The sequence below is a fragment of the Nyctibius grandis genome, chromosome 3 (assembly GCF_013368605.1).
Source record: "Nyctibius grandis isolate bNycGra1 chromosome 3, bNycGra1.pri, whole genome shotgun sequence".
In the NCBI taxonomy this organism is placed as follows: Eukaryota; Metazoa; Chordata; class Aves; order Nyctibiiformes; family Nyctibiidae; genus Nyctibius; species Nyctibius grandis.
Window position 1 is genome coordinate 87,012,150 of NC_090660.1, and position 23,132 is coordinate 87,035,281.

Here is a 23,132-nt window from a genome sequence, read left to right on the forward strand (position 1 = left end):
TTTTAGCTTTGTTCGTCCTCCTTTGATCATCTTCTCTGTTGATGGTTTCCGTGCATCGTATATGAAGAAAGGGAACAAGGTCATTCCCAATATTGAAAAACTGAGTGAGTACATCTGTTTTCTTACAGTAAACGAAAGACAATCTCTTGCAGCCCAGTTGTTTTTATTGTTCATTGAGCAATAGAAGTCAGCATGGAGCTCATGAGTAGAAGGGCTGCTCCAAACGCAGGGCTCCCCTGACTGAAAGGTCTAACAAAGATTAAGTCTTTTTCTGTGAAAGTGAAATGGCAGAAGTCCTGTTTGGTTTAGATGATATCAACTGGGGGCTTGAAAGCACCTTGGCTGAAGCAGTGCACAGCAATCAGAGAGTGGGAAGAGAGCTGCTGCCTTGGAGAATGCTGCTCAGAATCAGTGACCTTCATATGGATTTGTCAGGAAAGAAAATCATGTACTGCATCTTCAGTACATGATATGTGTCACGCACTCTTACAGGCTAGTTGGGAGGTGCCCACAAAATTTTCCACTTGATTCAGAAATGTTGAACGTATGGGTAAGTGGGTGCAGGAACTGCAGTGAATGTGTGATAACTGGCTGGGGACATGCCCAGCAACAAGCAGCCCTTGCACTCACCTCTGTTTTTTTGGAGTCCTGGACACAATGCATCTTTGAACTTCTCAGTATAGCATGGTAGTTTGTGTGTGTGCCCATACCCTTGAAAGGTGTTTGTTTGGTTTTTTTTCCCTGTGTGTGTCCTGGCCTTCGTATTTGTATAGCCCATCTGGGGAGCTGTGGCCAAAGCCCATTGTGAAACTGCAGCTTTAGTGTATTTGTCGCTTAAAATTAGCCTGTGTTTTTCTGATGTTGTTTTACTTAGCAAGATACTCCAATGACTCTGGACTCTGGAAGGAGGCTAGCTCAGAAAGGAAACCAGTCTGTGGAAACATAGCTGGTTCTGTAGGTCCTCTGGCTGCATTATTTCAGTTGTTTATTGTGAAGTACAAAGAGTGCGTGAGTGGATTTACTACTGTCTCACGGGAAGACCTGCCAACGTTAAGCAGCAGAAAGTTTGTGTAAATCGGTTAAAATTTAACTGGTTCCTGCAGCATTTGGAGTCACAGCAAATTACTTCCTCTGGTTTTGTTTCCATGTCCTGAGCGCTTCAATTCCTAATGTTTGTTGTTCCCTATTGATTTTTCAGGATCTTGTGGAACACATTCTCCTTACATGAGACCTGTCTACCCTACAAAAACCTTCCCCAACTTGTACACCCTTGCTACTGTAAGTCCCTTGGGAAGATTTTTTTGATGATAAAATGTTGCACTGCAGTAGAAATGTGGGTTGTGGGAAGCAAGATTTTTTTTTAATAAAACTGTTTTGCTGTCCATCCTTTTTGGCCTTCAGTTCTGTTCAGTATTTTCTTCGGTATTTTGACGTTCTGAGATAAAATGTATCTCACCATTATACACTGTGTTACAGCTTCCCTGTGCTTTCTTATGCCTGCTTTTGCAGTTATTTGTACTGCTGTGTAATTACAGGTCACAGTTTTTCTACCCAGAATACAACCAGCAGTTGTTCCTTCGTTGCAGTAGCTGGAGTCAGTGGGGCTGACTTAGCAGCCGACTTAAACTTTACAGCTGCTGAGTGCGTCTGGATGCTGTGCTGGCCCTGCAGTAAAACAAACCATCACTTCTGCACGCTGGTGGCATGGCTGGCAGCCAGGCTGTCCCCACCCTGGGATGCAAATGCCCCTGTGTGACAGTGCTCCCAAAGATGGGCTAAGGGACTTCCTACCTGCAGCTGCATTTTTCCCCCCCTCCTTTTTTTTCCTGCAGCCTCTGCACAAATGTTAAATGGGAAGAGAAAGGAGGGGATGGAGAAAAGAATAGCTGGGCATGGGAGAGGGCCAAGAGAAAGCAGAAACCACTTAAATTGCCTTTAGTGCTGGAGAAATTGTGATATAAAGCCATGGCTTTGGTGACTTGCCTGTTTTTTCTTGAAATAACTCTTATGTCACAGAGGCTCTGATGAAGACAAAACGTTATAAAATGGAAATGCTAAGTGTTACTCTTGCAACCAGGGAATGAGTTACTGTTTCCAGTAAGGGAATTCATGAAAAGGAACTGAAAGTTCAAATCAATCTTCTTTTCATAAATTTTTGCTTGCTTTAGGTGGCCTCAAACTAACTTTTAACCAGTGTGAAAGTACTTTAAAGTATCGAGTAACAGGAGTTTTTGTGCTTTTTAGCACAATTCAGTCAACTATTTATTTCATTACTACAGCTAGTTTTAAATGTGCTTATCTTAAAGTTACAAATTTTTCTGGTCTGCAGTTACAAAGATACTTATTTTAAAATAATTTAGTGGCACTTGCAGATAGCTATGAAGAACTGGATTTGTGTGCATTAGGGTTTTACTAATTAATCTACTTCTGCATAAAGGGACTCTATCCTGAATCACATGGAATCGTTGGCAATTCGATGTATGACCCAGTGTTTGATGCCAGCTTCAGTCTTCGAGGGCGAGAGAAATTCAATCACAGATGGTGGGGAGGTCAACCAGTAAGTTTCAGATTCCCTCCTCTTCCCTCCCTTCTCCCTCCCCTCCCCCTGTGCTGTGGAACATAGCCAATAATAATAATTAAAAAAATACATCTGTGAACAATTTGTACTTAATCTCCCCCCCTGGCTGGCCCTCTGTCTCTCAATATAACGTTTTGAGTTGGCTTTTGCTTTTTGGAATAATAAAGCCATTGATTATGGAAAGGTGCTTGTGTTGATAAGTGTGGCTAGGAAAAAAACCTCACTTTAGGCAGCAGTTTAACACAAATTACTATATTTTTGTCACCGTGGCATAATGTTTCCTTTTCATTATGGGCTTCTCAGGTTTTCGTCCTAGTAATGTTCTTGTGGCAGTTTTAGTATTAATGTTCTGTCAGTGTAGCATGGCACAACTTCATAATTATCATTTATCAAGTCCACAGGCGATGGCTGTTACCTGACTTGCTGCAGAGGCTGCAAAAGTTTCTGAATTAATTTCTACTTCAAGCACAGCAGCAGTAGCTGAACTATGGTCCCCTCTCTTAGATTAGTGTTGGACTTGGTGGTTTCTCTAGCTCTGAATCCTTATTCTGGGCAAGGAAAGGCCTCCTTCAAAGTATTCTGCTTTGCTACAGCTGAGAAAGTCCCCTTGCTTCTGCTGCACTTTCCCTTATTAGTGCATGCTGTGGTGGCTTGCTTTGCCGACAAAAGTGGGTTTAAATTAAACTCATAAGTTTCATGTGCAAGCAGCCAAGGTGCACGCACTTTTCATTGCACTGGTTGCTTAGGGAGCTATAGTTTAAAAGCTCCCTGACCAGTTAACCCCACAAAAGGGTGGGGTGGTAGAAGTGGGGAGATGGGAAAGGGTTTGGGAACACCATAATCTGTCATTGCTGTTTGTTAAAGTGATCAGTGTCATCTCCCAAATCTCTTAAGACAGAAATATCGAAGAGATTAAAGGAAGTTACTCAGATGGTTTTAGGCTTAGCAAGTGTGTGTGTTATGTGTCTGCATGTGGTTTTAGTCTGCAACAAATGCGAGACAAGACAATTCAGAGCTGCAGGCAGATGTGTGACAGGCAGATGTGTCTGGCTGTAGCTGAGCCAGAATGAGGTATTTGTGCTCTTGTAAAATTTGTCAGCATGACAGTGAGCATAGTCACTCGCTCACCCAGCTATGACCCGGGTTAGCTTTCAGCACAGGCTGTGTGGAGAGGGGAGGGTGAGGAAGGTGCCTAGCTATTATCCTCCTAGATGTGGGTCGGGGGTCACAGGTTGGATGGGGCTTTGAGCAACCTGGTCTAGTGGAAAGGTGTCCCTGCCCATGGCAGGGGAGTTAGAACTAGATGATCTTTAAGGTCTCTTCCAACTCAAAGCACGTGGGTTGGGGCAATCCCAAGCACAAATACAGGCTGGGTGGAGAATGGATTGAGAGCAGCCCTGAGGAGAAGGACTTGGGGGTGATGGTTGATGAGAAGCTCAACATGAGCCGGCAGTGCGTGCTTGCAGCCCAGAAGGCCAACCGTATCCGGGGCTGCATCGAAAGAAGCGTGGCCAGCTGGTCGAGGGAGGTAATTCTGCCTCTCTGCTCCACTCTTGTGAGACCCCACCTGGAGTACTGCATTCAGCTCTGGGACCCCCAACATAAGAAGGACATGGAGCTGTTGGAACAAGTCCAGAGGAGGTCCACGAAGATGATCAGAGGGCTGGAGCACCTCTGCTATGAAGACAGGCTGAGAGGGTTGGGGCTGTTCAGCCTGGAGAAGAGAAAGCTGGGGGGAGACCTTCTAGCAGCCTTCCAGTACCTGAAGGGGGCCTACAGGAAAGCGGGAGAGGGGCTTTTTACAAGGGCAAGTAGTGACAGGACGTGGTGGAACAGTTTTAAACTGAAAGAAGGTAGATATAGATTAGATATTAGGAAGAAATTCTCTACTGTGAGGGTGGTGAGACACTGTCACAGGTTACCCAGAGAAGCTGTGGCTGCCCTCTCCCTGGCAGTGTTTAAGGCCAGGTTGGATGGGGCTTTGAGGAACCTGGTCTGGTGGAAGGTGTCCCTGCCCGTGGCAGGGGGGTTGGAATTAGATGATCTTTAAGGTCCCTTCCAACCCAAACCACTCTATGATTCTATGTGAGCAAAGAAGCAGGATCAAAACTAGGAACAGAGGAAGGGCGGCAGCAGGTAACCTCTTTCTCCATCTCAGCTACAGCCGGAGCCACACAGCTAACAAATTGTGGCTGCTGCAGTCAGGCGTTGAGCTCATAGACAATATTGTGGCTCAACTGCTGTGTGACAACTTGTTAAGCAGCTGTAGTTTAATTATGCATTGCAAGTTTAATTGTGCATCTTACCTTAATCACAAGGAGGTAAGAGTTAATGGGAACTAACTATTGGGGACTGTACAAATGTGTCTATTTTTAAACTATGATATTTTTAAAGTACGACGTAAGTCTATAAATACTTCATCACCTGCTGTGTTGAGTGGGGAATATTGGTAATTTCCACACCCATCCATTAGAAACATCTATGCTGCTCCAGATAATAATAGTTTTTTGGATTGTAAACAAGGGTCACAAAAAATGTCAGCTGAGAAGGGTTCAAGAAAGTTACACAACAGTGGATGACCATACGCTGGATGAAATCCTCAGAGGATGGGGGGGAGTGTTGCACACACAAGTAAGGACAATAAAATAAACCAGCTGATCTGAAGAAGTGTTAAAAAGGAAAAACACGTAAATAATGTAACAAACTGGAAATGTCTTTGGAGAACTGGAAACAAATGCATAAAGGAAGGGCTATAATTCAGTCCACACACATTTGATATGAGGGAAACCTGTAAGTTCGTCAAACCTGACAGAGCGGCCATAGTGGCTAGGTAAGGAGGTGGTAGATCTCTTGCAGAAATATGATGTAAATGACACTCTCTTTGCATGTGGAGGAATTGCACATTTGATGATAAGAGAATTGCAGATTTTGACAAGAGAAAAAGTCATCTATATATGCATTCGATGTGGTCCCTTTTTAATGCATTTTATAATTTTCGTTAAATATTGCATTGATATAGACTGCCAAAAATAGCTGAGTATTGAAAGACAAGGCAGTACAATTAAGGGAGGGAGAAGGGAAATCTGGTCTACATATCACAGAAATCTTGTCTGTCATATCATATGTTCATCTAGTTCTTTTTAGGTCTTGGGTCTCAAACTGGAGTACTCAAACAACTTCAGAGTGGTACTCGGTTTGCACAGAACTGGGAATTCATATTTTTCTGCCCAGGAAGGCAGAGAAAGTGTCTGTGACCCTCAGCCCAGCCTCGTTTTATGGCTAAAACTGCCTAGAAAAGAATGCAATTTAATGTTGATAATTTCTGAAATACTTTCCTGCTCCTGGAAACTGGCCTATTGTATATAGCTTTGTTAAAATGTGGGATTTTTGGTGTTTTTTCTTTTTTTTTAATTACTTGTTCTAATATTCAGCATCTTGCTGGGTAACAGGCAGATTACCATGGACATCAGTGGGATTTGGCAGATGAGTAACTTAATATTTCTACACCAGGAATTATGAGAAATTAATTTTAAGAGCATTAGGAAAAGCAGAAGAGGGGAGAAGGTAGCTTGGAAGTGTTGTGAGGTGCTCTTGCTGCTTGTGGAACTTCCTGAAATCCAGTCTTCTGATTTAGTATGCAACCTTGATTTATTATACAAGCTTAAAACCACCTTGTTTTCAAAACAAAAGTATTTGACAGGACACAGCCGCAAACCACTCCTTGTATTGCTACAGCATCTCACAGAAGTGGTAAGCATCAGGGCCCATGCTCCCAAGGGGGAAACTAAGTTTACTGCTCACTTTTCATGACACTAAGACTCTGTTTTCACCCCAAGTAACTTCAAGCACTAAATTAGGCCCCAGCTGCCTTTGGCTTCTGTAAGCAGTAGTTTTCCATGTCTGGATTTGATGTAGTGAGCTTAAGCTTACACTACAGACAATACATTGCTTTTTTTAGTGATCCTTCATGATCCTTAGAAATAATCCATTGACCTCCCCAAGGTCAGAAGATGACAGATATAAAACTGCTGGTCTGTGGTTAGTGGGGACAGAGAGGCTCCTTCAGAAGGAACCTAGCTTGGATCTGAGTCTGGCTCCAAAGATGCCTCTCTCTTCAGAAATATCTTAATTATAAAAGTATTGAAGGTTGTTTAGGGCACCTTGTATGAAACTTTATTTTCACTATTGACCTTTTAAAGAGAATACAACCCTCAAAAAGGGCCCAGCTTGAGATGCTGAGATAATCCTTGATGTTCCTAGACAAGTGACAGCATGTTGTGAAGCTGTCTTTACAGTCTGCAAGGTATGCCTGTAGACATCATCACTACACATCTTAACTGGATATTCCTAATTTTATCTAAATTCCACATCTGTATGAATCTTTGGGATAAAACCATTTTGCTTTCCTGTTTATTGGAATTTTGTTGATTTTTTTACTATCTAACGATTACAGAAAGAACTTCTTATTTTCATTTTCTTGCCTAGTCAGCCTGAGCATTGGCAGGATAGTTACAGCTAAGGAGCCCAGGCTCTGCAGCAAGCTGTCATCTGCCCTATTGTCCTGAATACATTTTGCGATCTCTTTGTTGACTGGTGAGGGAAGCAGGAGGCATGTCTATAATTGTCTTTTTGTAAGTATTTCTTTTTGTCTAGCTTGAGCCATGAACAAGCAGCAGGGCTCTTTGAGTCTGTGTACTTATTTAATAGGCTTCTTGTACCAAAATCTTCTGTCTGGGCAAGAAGACAATGCTTAGTTGTCAAGGCTGTGAGATCATTTGTGTCCTGTTAAAGAGTAAGGAGTGTGGAAGGAGCTACTCCACATTTTACCTTGTTGCCAGGACAAATTGCAAATGGTGCAGGAGTGTAACATTTGGCACCGCCCTGATATTAATTCTGCATGTTTGCACCAATCTTGTACATATTTCTTTACCTGAGAAATGCTTTGATTTCCCCTTTCTCACCTTTGCCTGGTCGTGGAAGGGATTTCCCATTCATGCATTACCAACTCTCTGCCGCAGTGGGTGTATGTGCTTCCGCTGCTCCTGACATGAATCTCCTTCCCTGGTTGGCAAGTAGGAGCGTGTTTGCACAACTTGGCCCAAGGGCTGGACTTCAGAGCTGTTCCTCCCATCAGCCCTGACCTGAGATGTGCTGCTGCCAGTCCTTTCGTAGTGTGACAAATACGGGGCAGCCTTTGCCAAGTTATGGGCTCTTATTTATCCATGTAAGATTAAAAGTAGGGAGGTGCCCCACTTTCTGTGTAGGTTTTCAAAGACAATTCAACAGCTATCTTGAATAACTCTGTATGTAGTATCTGTATGCAAACATGTCTAGCCTTCAGAAGAAGGGAGAACTTGGGACTTCCATGTTCCATATGGCATTGCAACCTAAACTATTGCTTAGCCTGTCTGTTTTTATCCATAAATAAAAGAGAAGAATTGTAGTCACTCAACACAGAGACATAAAAATGACAATAATTCAACTTACAGGATATGTTTCATATACATCTAGAAAATCATGTATAGTATTTCTTGGGACATTTGCCAGTGTATTAGGGTTGAATCCATAGGTCCATAATTTAACAGGTCTTTCTGCATTGGAAAAGTTAGATATTCTCTAATTCCTGTGGCATGGTATGAAGACAGAGTGGTTGACCTTTGATTTTTTTAAATATAAATTCCCCTCCTCTCTGCTTTAAATAGCTTGCAATACAATAAGGCTTGTCCCATATGCGAACCAGGGGTGCACATCTGATATAGTTAAAGAGCTGACTATAAAATTCTAACATATTAACAGTTAAAACCAATGTATTTACATATGGCAAATAAATTACATAAGCTCACAAATGGTGCTGACCTTGCAGTGCCTAACACAGCAAACTTTATGATAAGTGACCTGAACAGATGTGACCAGCCATAGAGTGTATATAACGCATTGCATTTACATGCTCAGTACTGGAACATCTAGGATTAATTAACTTTAAGACTGTGACTCTAACCAACAGAGAGGAAATGAAACAATAACCCTTATTCCCTTCTTAATTTCAATTGTTTTGGATGGACAAGGTTGAGAGGGCATCAGCTAACTTTTTTTTCTATCCTACATTGACTGACAGTGTAGACTCATGTTAGCACGACTTGTAGTCTGCCTTGAAAGACAGTGAATTTAATTTAAAGACAGAGAGAGATATTCACTGGTGATTAGACTGCAGTAACAGCTTGCCACGTTTTTCTGCTACAGTTACTATCCTATAGCTGGGGGCAGTAAGGAAACTTATGTGCTCCCATCAGCTGCTCCAGTCTGTTGTCTAATTTTAGCTAGCCAGTAAAGGGTCTGGCGAACCAAGGGCACTTCTGGTAGAGATTGCTACCACTAGATTAATCAGCAATAACTGTCACAACTCTAAAACACACTGGAAGTTTGATTTAAAGCTTGTTCAATGCAGATAGAAATTCTTCCGCCCAGATGACTGCTGCTTCTATGCATGCTTAAAGATGTCTCTGCAAAGGTATTGTTATGAGTAGCGGCTTTAGGCATGATGTTGAATAGTGCTGAATTTTCTTATTTTGGTTTTAAATAAACCAAAGGCTTTTTTTTTCTTTTTTTCTTTTTTTCCCCCCTTAAAAGAAAAGGAGGGAGGAAGTCGTTGTAACCTTGAGTTGAACCAGGCTCTGCCTGGCAAAATCAGGATGGAGTCATTCAGACACAGTTCTCAGATGTTGTGGTCAGATATGGGCCTTTTGATTTGCTAGTCTTTGACTTCAACAGATCATTGTCTTAGCTGTTGAACTTATTTCAAGTGCAGCAGACACATGTCCTCATCTAAACTGTTAATGCCAATGTAAATGGCTGCATTCCTGAGGTGAAATACTTGGGAGCAGGGAGGGTGCAGTTTTCCCTGTCTGAAGCCAGTCCGTGTGCCTTTGGACTGCTCTCCCCTTACTGCTCTCCCCTTACTGCTCGCTTAGGAGTGCACAACTCAGAGTGATCTCCACTTACTTGCATTACTCCCTGTTCAGAAAGGTGTTTGTGCTGTTATTACATGGCACTCATGAAGCACACTCTATGCTCTACAGGAATAAAAACCAGCTACCACCTTCTTGCAGGCATGCTGGGTACCTTGGCAGTATACATAGGGCTTAATTATTCATCTGTCAAGATGACTACCATTTTACTTGCTTGGTCAGAGGGAAGGCGTCTCTTGGCACTTGTTTAAAATTGCTGCCTAATATAGACAGGGTCACGGGTGATTTCAGCAGTGCTTACAGTCAAGAGGACAGCTTCAGCTGCTGAGGGTGGAACTTGGCTGGGCTGATTTGGCCAACCAGGCAGGCTGGACCACTTGGACTTGTGCAGGCCAAAGCACTAGAAAGTCAAACCTAGAGTTAACAGATGGTAAAATCCAAATATTGAATTCCCTGGACTTAGTTTGTTGGTACCTTCCCAAAGATGTCTGCAAAATTATTTAAACTTTGCAGGAACACAAAGACTTTCAAAGAAAAATAAATCTGCTGCAACTCTGCAGGGACAATGGTTTTCCAAGTACAGCAAGACCAAAGAGCATAACAGCTGTGGAGCTGACACTCCTCACGCTGAGTTTGTATTTGACCTCTTTTCTCTGCTAATGGGGTTCTGCTCTAGGAATAAATATGTGATGCAAAGAAAAATGTAATTGCTTTAAGTGTGTGCCCTTTTTCACCTGGGAAGCACATGGACCACTAATAAATATGGAGTAGCTACTGCCTTAGTTAGACACAGGGTCCAGCTGAAGTTGTATACCCTGTGCTGATTTACATGACACCAGCAAGTTTGCGGATGCATCCTTGCATTGCAGTCACACCTGTAACTGCAGCGAATGGGCTCAGTGACATGATCAGTGGATTGTAGGCACACTTCCTCATCTCTCCTGTTCACCTGCATCCTTCTGCCCCACCCTGTCAGGGCTAGTATTCTGTGAGCATTTGAAAGCAATATCCCTGTCATTCAACAATTCAAAACCAAATTCCAATATAAATTCAAAATAATTTTTTTCTTTTTTTGAGGGTGTTACTTTGCAGCCACATGATCTTCTGGTCATTGTCTCCATGCAAACCTCAGTGCTGATGGAAGGCTGGGGCTGCAGAGGCTGCTGGGGGGAGATGCTTGGGGGACTCCCCATTCAGTGACAGCTTGAGCATAGATTAATATGAACCAACCCTGAAATCAGACTCTTGAGGAGAAGCACCTGAACACAGAGAAGGGTGGGCTGCAAATCTGTGACCATTCTGCTTCTGCTTTTGCTGTATTTTATTTAGTAAACCACCATTTCCATAGAGTTACCATGGATGTATTTTCTGGAAAAGAGGATACATTACCAGCTTTTATAGCTGTGATTTTAATCTAACTGGATTGAATCCAGTAAGATTTGGAAAAGTAGAAGATGAGAGATAAGTTAAGAGGTGTTTCCAGGGCATTGGAAAGGCAAAGATGACAAATTTTCCCATAAATAACATAACCATATCCGAATTTAATTGCTGTTAACTATAGTCTCTGTGTGCAAATGGTCTTTCATCACTATGTCAAATTTATTTCAATTAAGACTGAAGCATGAATAATTCAGGCATGATATTTGAATAATGCATGCCCAGATGACAGTTTATAAGTGCCTGTTTGGGCAAGGTAGAGGGGCCTTGAATGTATTTTCAAAAAGTTGATTTAAAGTAAACTAAAGATTTTGCAATTATTAAGTAAGTGAATTATGTTTTGGCTTAACTGCTCAAGAAATGGATAAATTGCAGTATGCATAAATAATGGGAAGAAATAATCTAGCTGTAGACCTTATTGCAGTCTACAACTACCTGAAGGGAGGTTGTAGCGGAGTGGGAGCCGGCCTCTTCTCCCAGGCAACTAGTGATAGGACAAGAGGACATAGTCTCAAGCTTCACCAGGGGAGGTTCAGGTTAGACATTAGGAAGCATTTCTTCTCAGAAAGGGTCATTAGACATTGGAATGGGCTGCCCAGGGAGGTGGTGCAGTCACCATCTCTGGATGTGTTTAAGGAAAGACTGGACATGGCACTTAGTGCCATGGTCTATTTGACAGGGTGGTGTCAGGGCAATGGTTGGACTCGATGATCCCAGAGGTCTCTTCCAATCTGATTGATTCTGTGATTCTGTGATAATGCTGGCCTTTAAGCCGTTACCACTACTGAAATGAGTTTTGAGATAATTTGGATAGTTCCTTGCAAGACAAATATATGTGTGGCCAGCAGGACTAGGGAAGTAAGTGATCGCCCCCCTGTACTCGGCACTGGTGAGGCCGCACCTTGAATACTGTGTTCAGTTTTGGGCCCCTCACTACAAGAAAGACATTGAGGTGCTGGAGAGGGTCCAATGAAGGGCAACAAAGCTGGTGAAGGGTCTGGAGAACAAGTCTTACGAGGAGCGGCTGAGGGAACTGGGGTTGTTTAGTCTGGAGAAAAGGAGGCTGAGGGGAGACCTTATCGCTCTCTACAACTACCTGAAAGGAGGTTGTGGCGAGGAGGGTGTTAGTCTCTTCTCCCATGTAGCAAGTGATAGGATGAGAGGAAACGACCTCAAGTTGTGCCAGGGGAAGTTTAGATTGGATATTAGGAAAAATTTCTTCATGGAAAGGGTTATCAAGCATTGGAACAGGCTGCCCAGGGAAGTGGTGGAGTCACCACCCCTGGAGGTATTGAAAAGATGAGTAGATGTGGTGCTTGGGCACGTGTTTTTTTGGTGGACTTGGCAGTGCTAGGTTAAGGGTTGGACTTGATGATCTTAAAGGTCCTTTCCAACCAAAACCATTCTATAATTCTAAATTTAGTTCTGTAGGGCTACAAACTCATATTGTTTGCTTTCCTTGATTGTGGATCTTTCTGACATTTGGTCATTCTCATTCCCCTGCCTTGTATAGATATTCATAGAATAGAAAAGAGAAAGAGGGTGAAGGGAGAGAGCAGGGAGCGGGGGTGGTGGGGAGAGAGAGAGACAAAAAGAAGGGTAATGAGGATAACCTGTGGTATGGCATGGCTTTCGTTAGAGAAAGATCAAGCAAACCAAGGCTTCTCCTGCTCGAAAAGGAACAAATAGAGCAGAATATAATGAATGTTGTATGGAAGTGGGAAGAGAAAGGATTAATAACTTGTTTTCAAAATATGAGAACAGTATCCTAACCCCAGTGAAACTGGCAGGTTTAAACTAAACAAAAAGAAAAATACACTCATGCAGTGTGTGACTACATTGTGGAACTTGCTACTACAAACTGATTTATAGCCCAAAAAATATATGGGATCTGAAGGACTGAAAAAAAGGATTTGAAAAATTCATTGAGATTGTTTCTGTCATTTCCATCAATCACCACTTTGGGTGATCTCAAAAAGTTCTTAAACATCTATGGAGGAAGGTCTTTATACCCCGCTCACTCATGTGCACCCTTTTTTGTGTACGCTTTCCTAATGTGTTTTCTGTTGATGGATACTGATGGTAGAATATGGGGAAAGAGGGATATTTATGGAGACACTGATTAGTGTTAAGCCATGTTCTTTCCTGACTGAGTGTCCTCCAAAACTTGAACACTAAAAGGCTCAGGTGAGTAATGGCTGGTTTTTGAAAATCAAATGGAATACTGGAGAAATTCCTGGCCATGAATCTTAATGCTTTGCATTAAAAGCAACACAAAGATTTAAGGGTGAAAGTCTACAGCACAACGGCTGATCCACTGCTACAGAATTTGCATAGGTTTGTCACTCCATGTGTTTGAATTAGGGATGCAGGCTGAAGACTGCAATTTTCACTTCTAGGCTCAGGGTAGAAGAATGTGTCTTGAAAATATTTTGTTTTGATTTCAGAGGGTCATTAAAGATCTGAACACATTCTAATCCTCTTATATTTTCCTCATTAGATTTGGATTACTGCAGCCAAGCAAGGGGTGAATGCTGGCACGTTCTTCTGGTCTGTGTAAGTGCCCTCTAGTTTGTGGAGATTTGTAACTAATAATTCAGAATTAATTTGATGCAAGTGTTTATTAAGTTGTTTTCCTTACTCTAAACATTTGGTAGCTTGGAGACTGTACCTGTAACCCTACCTTGTTTCACTTGTGCAATGTTTCTGACAAGTAAATCTAATGCTACAGTTTGCTGCTTTAAGTTCATACACTGATTTTTAGCAGTTGTCTGAAGAAAAGATGTGTGACTGTGTAAAAAATCACTTTCTTTCATTTCATGGTGTGTTGTTTTGCCTCCTTAGTATTGCTAGCAATGTCTCCTAGTCCTCTGAGTGTTTGTGGAAGACTTTTATTGTCCTCTTATGTCATCTGACATTGACAGCCTAATTGACTCAAAAGCCTAACTGACTCATTCATTTTACAATCCAATCTGACCTTTGAGTAAGATATCCAGTTTCCCTTTCCTAAAAGACAGCCTTGAGGATCTTTGTGTTTATTTTTTTTTTTTAATGGTTCCAAATGATTTTCCCTTGTCCCAACTAAGACGTATCTTCCTACCTGAAAATGAATGAATTTTGATAATTTCTGAGTGCTGAGGAATTCATGTGGATCAATCTCTCTATTTCATTTTAGTAGCAGGATTGCAGGAGCAAAGAAAATGGGCAAACTATCAAAATCAAAGTACTAAGGGAGTTTGTCTATTTTTTTGTGATTCCATTACGAATAATGTTCTTTGCTGCTCTAAATATCATATAGCATATGGAGGGAATAATAAAATGTACCACGTACAAAGCTGATGATGGGTTTAAGGTTGCAAGATGGTTATCTGACAGAGCTCCAGTCTGGTCCTCTACAAAACAAAGAAATTAACGTGACTCCTAAGCCCTACAACTACATAGTCACCATAAACACCGTGGCCAATGCATGCTTGGGGATATATAATGTTGTGGAAGATAACCAAGGATATGTCATATGAATGGCAATAGTAAGGGAGTGAGACAGCCACTGTATGTGTGAATGAAATATATACGCCTTAAAACTGTATTATTTAATTTGGGACACAAAATTTTTTGGGAGAATTTTCAGGCAAACTCTTTTAGGAAAACAGAAGTGTTAAAAACATCTTAGTCACAGATGACATAATTGAAATAGTGGTTTTTTTTTCATATTGCACAATTAAGACAAATTTCAAAATTGGGCAATACCCAAGATTATTATTCCACTTTCTGATATTGTCTTGTTTGCAAATTTTAGCATAAATTCTAATTTTTATAGTTTTTTTACAACTGAAAGTTCCCTGTGTAGCTGGAGACGGAGGACCACTGTTGTTCTACAAGGCATTAAAAACTAACTCATCTCAAAATGGCTGTTGGCATCTCTATTTCTCTGTCAGACATTTCCAAAGAGAGCTGAATTCAATTCAGCATGGTGAACCCAAGGCATTGTACTTGATTCCTGCCTTGGGATTCTGCTGTTGATCTAATGGAATCTGGACTGACTATGCTATTGTATTAAAATAACTGCATGGTCACTGACCTGCAGAGCTTTCCTAAGATGAGATATTTGGAAGTTTAACAGCTGTTTGTAAGGGTAGTCATACTCATAGCATGAACTCAGCCTCAGCAGCCAAGTGAGAAGTCTCAGGACACAAACAGAGAAATAGGATGAATCTGTTCTGCAGAGGGAGAAGCTGTCAAAGTTGTGCAAGTGACCGTGCTGATGGCCTGGTGTTTCAGATGGCTCTGTTTTTATTTACACCAACCTAGCCCTCAGTTTGGTTACTATTAAGTCAATGGGAACTTTTCCAGTGTCTTCAAGACTGCCAGAGCAGGATGGTCATTTAAATGCGTACTGATGTGGGCAATTAAAAGGTTTTTACTCATGCCAGCTATGCAATGGCAGCACCATTGTGCATAAAAAAGGTTAATCTGAGTTAAAGCTACCAGAATGGATCTTTATTCACTACTGTTTAGAACAGTCAGATTTACTGCCTTGAATTCTGACTCCAGTTACAAACTTTTAATCATCTTTCTTTCGGAGTATGTGGACATCCAGGAGATCTGAAGTGACTGTTTGCAAAATAAGAACAGTATCAAGGAAGAAAAAAGATACGGCATCCTAAAAGCAAATGATGTTATTATGATTGATCTTAATCATGTTAGAATCAGTTCACAGCAAGTCTTTGTTGATGTTTTTTGTATTCTATGATAACAAGGTATATTTTTGTATTTTGTGGTCCAGTGTCATCCCCCATGAGCGCAGAATATTAACAATACTGCAGTGGCTAACTCTTCCAGACAATGAAAGGTAATTCACTTGTTGTCATCTGCTGTTGGATAACTGCTTGCTTGTCTTCTGCCTAAAAGTGGCTGGAAGAGCAAGGGGAAATTTAATTCTACAAATTATTTTTGTCTGTTACACACTATCACTGATTTAAGGATTAGTTGGGGGTTTGTGTTTGGGGTTTTTTGGGGGGTTTTTTGGCTTATTTTTTATCTCAGCTTTTAACCATTAGCATTTTGGTTCTTCTCAATAAATGTATGGTATGAATTTATTTCTTATCAGGAAGCATTTATTTACATGAATTAACTTGGATTGTTCTTATCCTACTGAGTCTAATATAGTTTAACAACCTTGCAGGCAGTTGCAGAACTGGAACCTGAGGACTGGGAAAAAGTTAAGGTTTTAATTAAGAGTATTTTTTAGCATACAAGTTCCCCTATGCTGCTGGCTGCAAAGCTCAGGCGAGCTGCTCTTGTGATCTCTCCTACAAGACTTAGAGCGTGTGTCCTCAGATGGTACCCCATGTGCCTCCCTGCATGTGTCTTGGATTTAATAAAACCGTAGAACAACTAATTGCTTAATCATACCATGGAAACGTATGACTGAGAAACAGTTCTTTTTCCATAAAGCCAACTCTCATTGGAAGGTTGACTTGATTTGACTCGACCTAACAGGTCTGGGTTTTGTTGTTGTCAAAGCAAAGCGATCCTGAATGAGACCTTTCTTTCTTTCAGGCCTTATGTTTATGCTTTCTACTCTGAACAACCAGATGCTGCTGGCCACAGATATGGCCCCTTCAACTCAGAGGTTAGTATAGATTTTCTTCTGCAGAAAAAGCACGTGGATCAAATACCTTTTTTGGAATAATTGCCACTGCTCAGGAGTAGCATTTTTAGCAACTTTTTTAAACCCATTTCTGCAGAATGCTTCCCCTCTGCCAGAGAAAGCAAATTATTGTTATAAGGATTTATCATGTGAGATTCACTTCTGAGACAAGGAACTGCCCGTGCCTTTCAGGAGGCTATTTCTCTGTGTGATGTGATAATGCAAATGGAAAGATTTATTTGGCAAAGACAGGAGTATATTTGGGTGCAACAGCATAATTTAACTTTCCTCAAACAATTTATCCTTCTTAAAAGTAATAAAAATATAATGCAGAAAATATTGAGGAAAAATGCAGAGAAGAAAAAGCTTTCTTTAAAGCTGACAGCCTGCAGTAGCCAAAGTCATAATTCCAGTCTGTTGTGAACTGTAAAAAAGCTGCTATTTCCAGTTTCGTATAGGCCCTGTGGGGGTTCAGAAAGCTTTGCCAGTACTGTTCCCTCAGGACTGGACTGCTGAGTTTGGAAAAAGTTTTGAAGCACCGTAAGATATTTTAATGAAAAATTATGTGCAAAACGCTACAGTAGTTTAACCCGTTGTTTGAGCTTTGGGTAGCTGGCTGGGACTGATGAGTGCTGCTTCCCTGCCAACACTGTCCAGGTGACAAGAACTTAAAGAATATGCATTTGTCTGGGATTTGTGGGGAGGGAAAGTTAAATTCTGCACCCAAATATCCTACCGCTTCGAGTGGCTGGGATCTGGCATCTCCAATGATCTCTGGCATCTGACAAAGGTCCCCTAGTTTCCGTGCAAATGTATGCCTGCAGATTGCCATCATAAGACTTCAGGAGTTTTTATACATGCTTTTTAAAGAGTAGACAAATGTTTGCAAATCTTCAAAAACTGTGGAGTGTATCAGATACCTACCCTTTGGAAGGTAATACTAATCTCCCCGAGCAGCCAGGTACCCAGCAGTAGTTTCTTACTTGTTTGGTATACATCTGATAGCTGTTCTCTACTGGAGAAGAGAGGAAAGAGAAGCAGCATTAATATTTTTTAATATGCTTGAGTTATTTGGGCTATTTAAATAAGTTTGCAGCAGTTATGAACGTGCTGTGTGTAGCATTCCTGTTGGAGCAGTTTGAGCCATGGTCCCAGAGCAGCGGGCGTGAGGAATTATTCCAAACCAGCACTGCAACACCATACTGGGTAGGAAGAAGGAGTCCTTTTGCTGGATAAGCAGTGGTTAAAATCTGCCTACACTCTTGCTGAACTGACAGTCATTGATATGTCTCCATGTTGTCATTTGGCTCAGAAAAGGAGAGATGTCTGACTCAGTCAAGCGAGGCATTGGCAATGAGAGCTCTCTGATTCAAGGATATATTACTCAGTTATGCTTTATAGTTCCTCTTATTGAAGTGTTACAAATATTATGTGTGGCTTATGACTGACAGCTCTGATTTTATTTATCTGTAGACAACCACTTCCTTCTGAACAGAGTTGGGGGGCTCTTTCCATGGACTTAAAGGAGAATATGAAGATGATAACATTGAATTTGTTCTTTAAATTGTAGTCTTTAACAAACCGGTTTAGCATCCAATGTGGTAATCTAGTTTCAGGTTAATTATAAGTGTCTAAAAAGTGAAGCATAATTGTATCATCGTAGGAAAAGTCATTACAAAAGCAAAAAACCCCTAAAGGCTCTTATTGTTTGGGGGTTCTTCTGGATGGTTATCTGAAGGTTGACCTCTAATTGCAAGGCAAAGCTTAGGCTATTAATAAGTGTGAATTAATAGCTTATGAAAGTTTTACAAATCAATTGATTTATGCCATTTGTCTTAAACACAAGAAGAGCATGAAATTGATTTTTAGCAAATTGAGAACAGACAAGTTAGCAGATGAGCATGTATGGGTTTGCAGTTCAAACAGTGGCCATAACTTTGTGAATGGAAATTTAAATAAATGAATACAGCTGTGTAAGTATACAGATGCAGAGATTTGTTAGGAGCCTGGTTTCAGGATAGAAAAACTAGGAAGTATTTTATATTGTTTCTCTTGACACTGTTTTCAATATAATTTTTAGGAGCTATGAAATTTACATAAATCAGCTGGCAAGAAAGTCCTCAAAGAGATCCCTTTAAGCTGCTTCCTTGATACTGAGAGCAGGACCTCCCTGTGAAATCATTCTTTTCTTGTATACAGCTGGCAGCAGTTAGAGAGTTGGAGTAGTTTTGACCACTTCATTTTTCTTCATGCAAAGTCAGATCAGCCAAACAATAATGTTTGAAAATAAGCTCTTAACAATTCTGTGTTACATTTAAGATCGGCTTCTTATTTCTTCTTTTGAAGAGTGAAGATTTTATGCTGAGTTTTTCTTGCTGCGTTTAGTAGCCGGAGGAATACACCTTGAAAATCTCCAAATCCTACAAATGTCTGTTAGAGTAAAGTGGGTGTTTACTCAATCTTCTTATGCCAAATAGTGTTCTAAAAGTATTTTAAATGTATTACCTTTAAGGTCTAATGGTGTCCATTACTGATAATTTTCAGCTTCTAAACTTCAGCGGATGGCACTCAGAGCTTCACAGGACATGCACAACAACCTATGTGCAGAGTGTCTTAAAAACTAGAAATAAAGGGACTTAGATGCACCTGAACTTTATTGGTGAACAGCCAGTGTTGCTGATATAAATGGAATACTAATTATGGCCAGTGTCCACTAGTGTAACTTTGCATGTCCTCTAACATTGAGTTTCAATGTAAATGAGTTGGTTGTTTAGATTTGGAGGCCTTTTTTTTTTGTTTTGGGTTTGTTTTTTGTTGGGAGATGAACAAACTTCTTAGGAAGTATTTTAGTGTGTTCCACTACATTACCAAGAGTAGTTATGGGAGTTATCAAATATGTGCCTGCTCTTGATTTACTTCTGCATTTTTTTTTCTTTCCCTCTGTGCTTCTGCAGTTGAACTCTGGTAGGTTGGTCCCTCCGGGTCAAGAAGCAGAGCTTTGGCTGGCTAGTTACCCTTGTGATGTTACAGTTTCCTTCTGTAAGCGGGGAGGGATTTGTTTCCCTCCTCCATAACTCTGTTCTGACTCTTCTCAAGCAAGGCTAAGATTTGGCTGGTTAATAAGAACTTGGCTTTTTTTTTTTTCTCCTAGCTAACTTTTTTTTTGAAAATAAAATACTGTAGATGTATACTACCATAAGAGCTCTAAAACACATCGAAATCTGGCATTGCTAAGCCGTTCCTGCTGCTCCTCTAACATGCTGTCTTGAGACGGCTATTTTCAGCATTGACCTGGGTCTCCTGCGCTCGCGTGTTTCTGGCATTGTGGAGCTCTGTCTGAGCTGATTTGGAGACAGTAAACCGAGAATTCTTCCTTTCCTTGCCGCTCCTCTCATCAGGACTGCACAAAGCTTGAAGCGTTTTAAAAACAGAAAACTCTGGTGCTGCTTTATTAAAATGCCTTTCTGGAGACAGACGAATGAGACTGGACTAGAATCTCCTTTCCAGCTGCTTGCCTTGGAAGCAATGAAACAGCATGGCAGATGGTAACATCCCCTTCCTTCTCTTCCCTGTTTACATAGCTCTGTAACTGAACAACTGTGAGAAGCTGCCTAAGTACATAGAAGTAAAATATCATCATAAATCTCTGACTCTTCGCAAGCCCACTCAGCAGGCTCCATTACACACAGCATGTCGTAGTTACTATCTCCCAGTAGGTGAAATCTATCATCACTTCACATGCAATCCCGAGCAGTGCCAAGAGCCTGCAACTTGTGTTGAAGTCAGTGAGAGTGGTACAGTTTAAAATTAGGAGCAAGTTGATTAACAGAATAGTAGTTTTTTCCAGTTATGTCTTAAAAACTTTTTTCTCTTCTATAAGTCTACCCCAGCTATTTGTGCATTTATGAACTATATCATCACCCATTAAGATGCCGCACTGAAAGTGCTAAGAAATTAAGTTCTCAAATTGCCCATAAAGCTGGTCATAACGCAGGTAGCAGTGCCACTTTCTGACGCATTGCCACTAATACGCCCTGCCTAGCTGATTTGAAGGATACAAGGTCTGTGCTAACTGAGTCTCACCTTCATAGCTTTGTCCTGCAGTCCTCCAATAGTGGCTAGTGGGGTCCTGGTGATTTCAGTGGAGTGCATGGCCTGGCTCACAATGGTGACACTTGCTAATGATACTGATGAGGGTTCCTACTGTCACTGATTCTCAGCCAAACAGTGTGGGTGCGAAACCTTGCAGAAAGCCGTCTGGACTTGACAGGCTCTGGTACTCATACCTGAACCATCATCCAAATGAGATGTTGCATTTCCACCGGCAGTCTACTGCAGACACTCATTAAATTGTATGCAATGAATTTTACTTAAACTGAAATTAAGTTTCTTAAATTTTGATAATATTAGTGGGTTAATATTTGATCAATTAAAAAAACCCCACATAACTATATATTTTCAAAACCAGAAGCCTCATCTATCTTCTGAAACACCAATTTAATTTGCTTTTATGCTGTCCGCTCTTGTAACTGCTGTTCTGCTTTCAGTACAATTTGGTGGATTCCTCCTTAAAGTGAGACAGATCCTAAATTGACCAAATGCCTAAATTTTTGAAAAGGCCACAGTATTTATGCTTCAGAATTAGCTGGCATAGGTAGCTTTACTATCTGATGTGAGTCGAGACAGGCTTCTTTTCTGAGTCCAGACATCTCTCCCCGCCAGTACAGGAGAGTAGTTATGGCTCCCCTCTTACTCCGCCTAAGAGACCTAAGAGAAAGCTTCCTCCTAAGAGGAGACAGGAAAGACCAGTTGCAGCTCCAAAGAACAGAAGAAGAAAAGTACATAGAGTGGATCAATATGCTCCGGAAGCTCGTCGGAAGAAAGTAAGTTTACATATGTTCCAAAATTTTATGATGGAAGTGCCATTTTTTAGGCACTACTCTAGCTTTATTTTTTTCAACTTGGGAGTTCACTCCATGCTTCAGCTTGGGATTTTGCAGACAAAACTTCTATAAATGTACTGAAGGACACAAAGGGAAGCAGCCAAACCAGACCAAGTCTTCTGGGAGCTATGTTTTTTTTTGTTTCAGACTCTGTTTGCATTAGGGAAAGTCATCTTTATAATCTCTTTGTATTTTGAAATCCAGCCATCAGCTGGAGGCAATGTCAGATAAATCCCTGGGAAGACGCTGCCAGTGTTGCTAACCCTTCTGAGCTATTACAAACTCTGTGATGTGCTGTAGCCTCCTTAACTCCCCAGCTCTTGGGAGCCTGGTGATTATTTGAAATTCTGTGTCTAGTCATCATGGTTGTGGAAAAGTCCTGAAAATGTGACTCTCAAAATCTAAAAGGGAAAGAACTTTAAAAAGTTGGTTTAAAAATATATTTTAAAGCCTGTTTGTGACTTTGGAGGGTAGAGGATTCTTGATTACATGATTTCTGAATGCTGTATTCGCAACAGAAGTAATGTATAAGTCTGTTTTCACAAGAAAAATGTCAACTAGAAATTGCTTTATTAGGAAAAGGTGCAAGTGGAGGAAAAGGGTATTCCTTAGTGTATTGTCTTTCTCCACCTGGCACTAACTAACACACTGGGAGAGGTTATAGACCACTTCAGTATTATTTCCATTTCAGAAATTTAACTAAATAATTAAAAAACTCGTGAAATAAACAACCGAATATTTCTCCTGCAGGCTTTAAACAAAAGCCTTGACACTCCACTGTATCCTACAAGAGGCTATAACCACTCTTCTGAATAGCTTTTTGGTGGGGGTGTTTTTTAACTTGTTGCATGATTCAATTTAGAACAGTTGATTTTGAGACAATTATTTAAGTGTAAAGACATGGCAGACAGGGACATGCAAAAATTATCAGGTATAAGAAAACAGAAATCTTCCAGAGAACTTTTAACACAGATTTACCTGAGAGGAGAACTGATAACTGCTGTGGATGATATTGCTATTACTTATTAATTTGCCATTCCAAGTTATACCCTTCTGGCATGAAGTGTAGTAGATGGCCTATAACATTCCTACTAATGTGAGCGTATGTGACCTTTTTTTTCTTTCTTTCTCTGGATGAAAAGGTCATCCGAACTTATCCCTAAAGAGCTCTTCCTGATAAGTCAACTGTGAAAATTTATCACTATTGTATCAGAAAAAAACATCCCAGAATTACACAAGAGTTCCCATCATATCTACAAGTTAATCTTTTCATGCTGTTTGGGAGCAATGGAATAGTGAAATTCTTTCTTCATTCCAATCAAACTTCTTCTAAGGGAGAACTCAGGAGAGAATCCAGTTGAGGTCTGTATGTCTCAGATGCCATAGCCAATGCTTTCACAATAGTAGCAACTCTTTATTTTAGCACCATCTTAGAGATCCATATATCTTGAATGATAAAATGTTTCTGTACAGTCTTCAAAATTCTTGATATCAACACATTAGGTGAAGAAAGATATACGTAAGAGTTTTATTTGTTTACCAATAACTCTTTGGAAATT

General features: G+C 40.7%; 1 protein-coding gene across 3 annotated transcripts in view; it reads left to right on the forward strand.

Moving 5' to 3' along the window:
* Positions 1–23,132, forward strand: part of ENPP2 (ectonucleotide pyrophosphatase/phosphodiesterase 2) — a 66,185-nt gene that overhangs the window by 12,024 nt on the left and 31,029 nt on the right. For 2 of the 3 annotated variants that reach the window (XM_068396083.1, XM_068396084.1), the window contains exons 6-11: positions 7–104; positions 1,199–1,278; positions 2,438–2,557; positions 13,481–13,536; positions 15,764–15,829; positions 16,540–16,612. In XM_068396083.1, the coding sequence (XP_068252184.1) occupies positions 7–104; positions 1,199–1,278; positions 2,438–2,557; positions 13,481–13,536; positions 15,764–15,829; positions 16,540–16,612 (493 nt within the window). Of the gene's footprint in view, positions 1–6; positions 105–1,198; positions 1,279–2,437; positions 2,558–13,480; positions 13,537–15,763; positions 15,830–16,539; positions 16,613–21,357; positions 21,514–23,132 lie in introns of all 3 variants that reach the window. The other variant, XM_068396085.1, reaches the window with a different exon arrangement.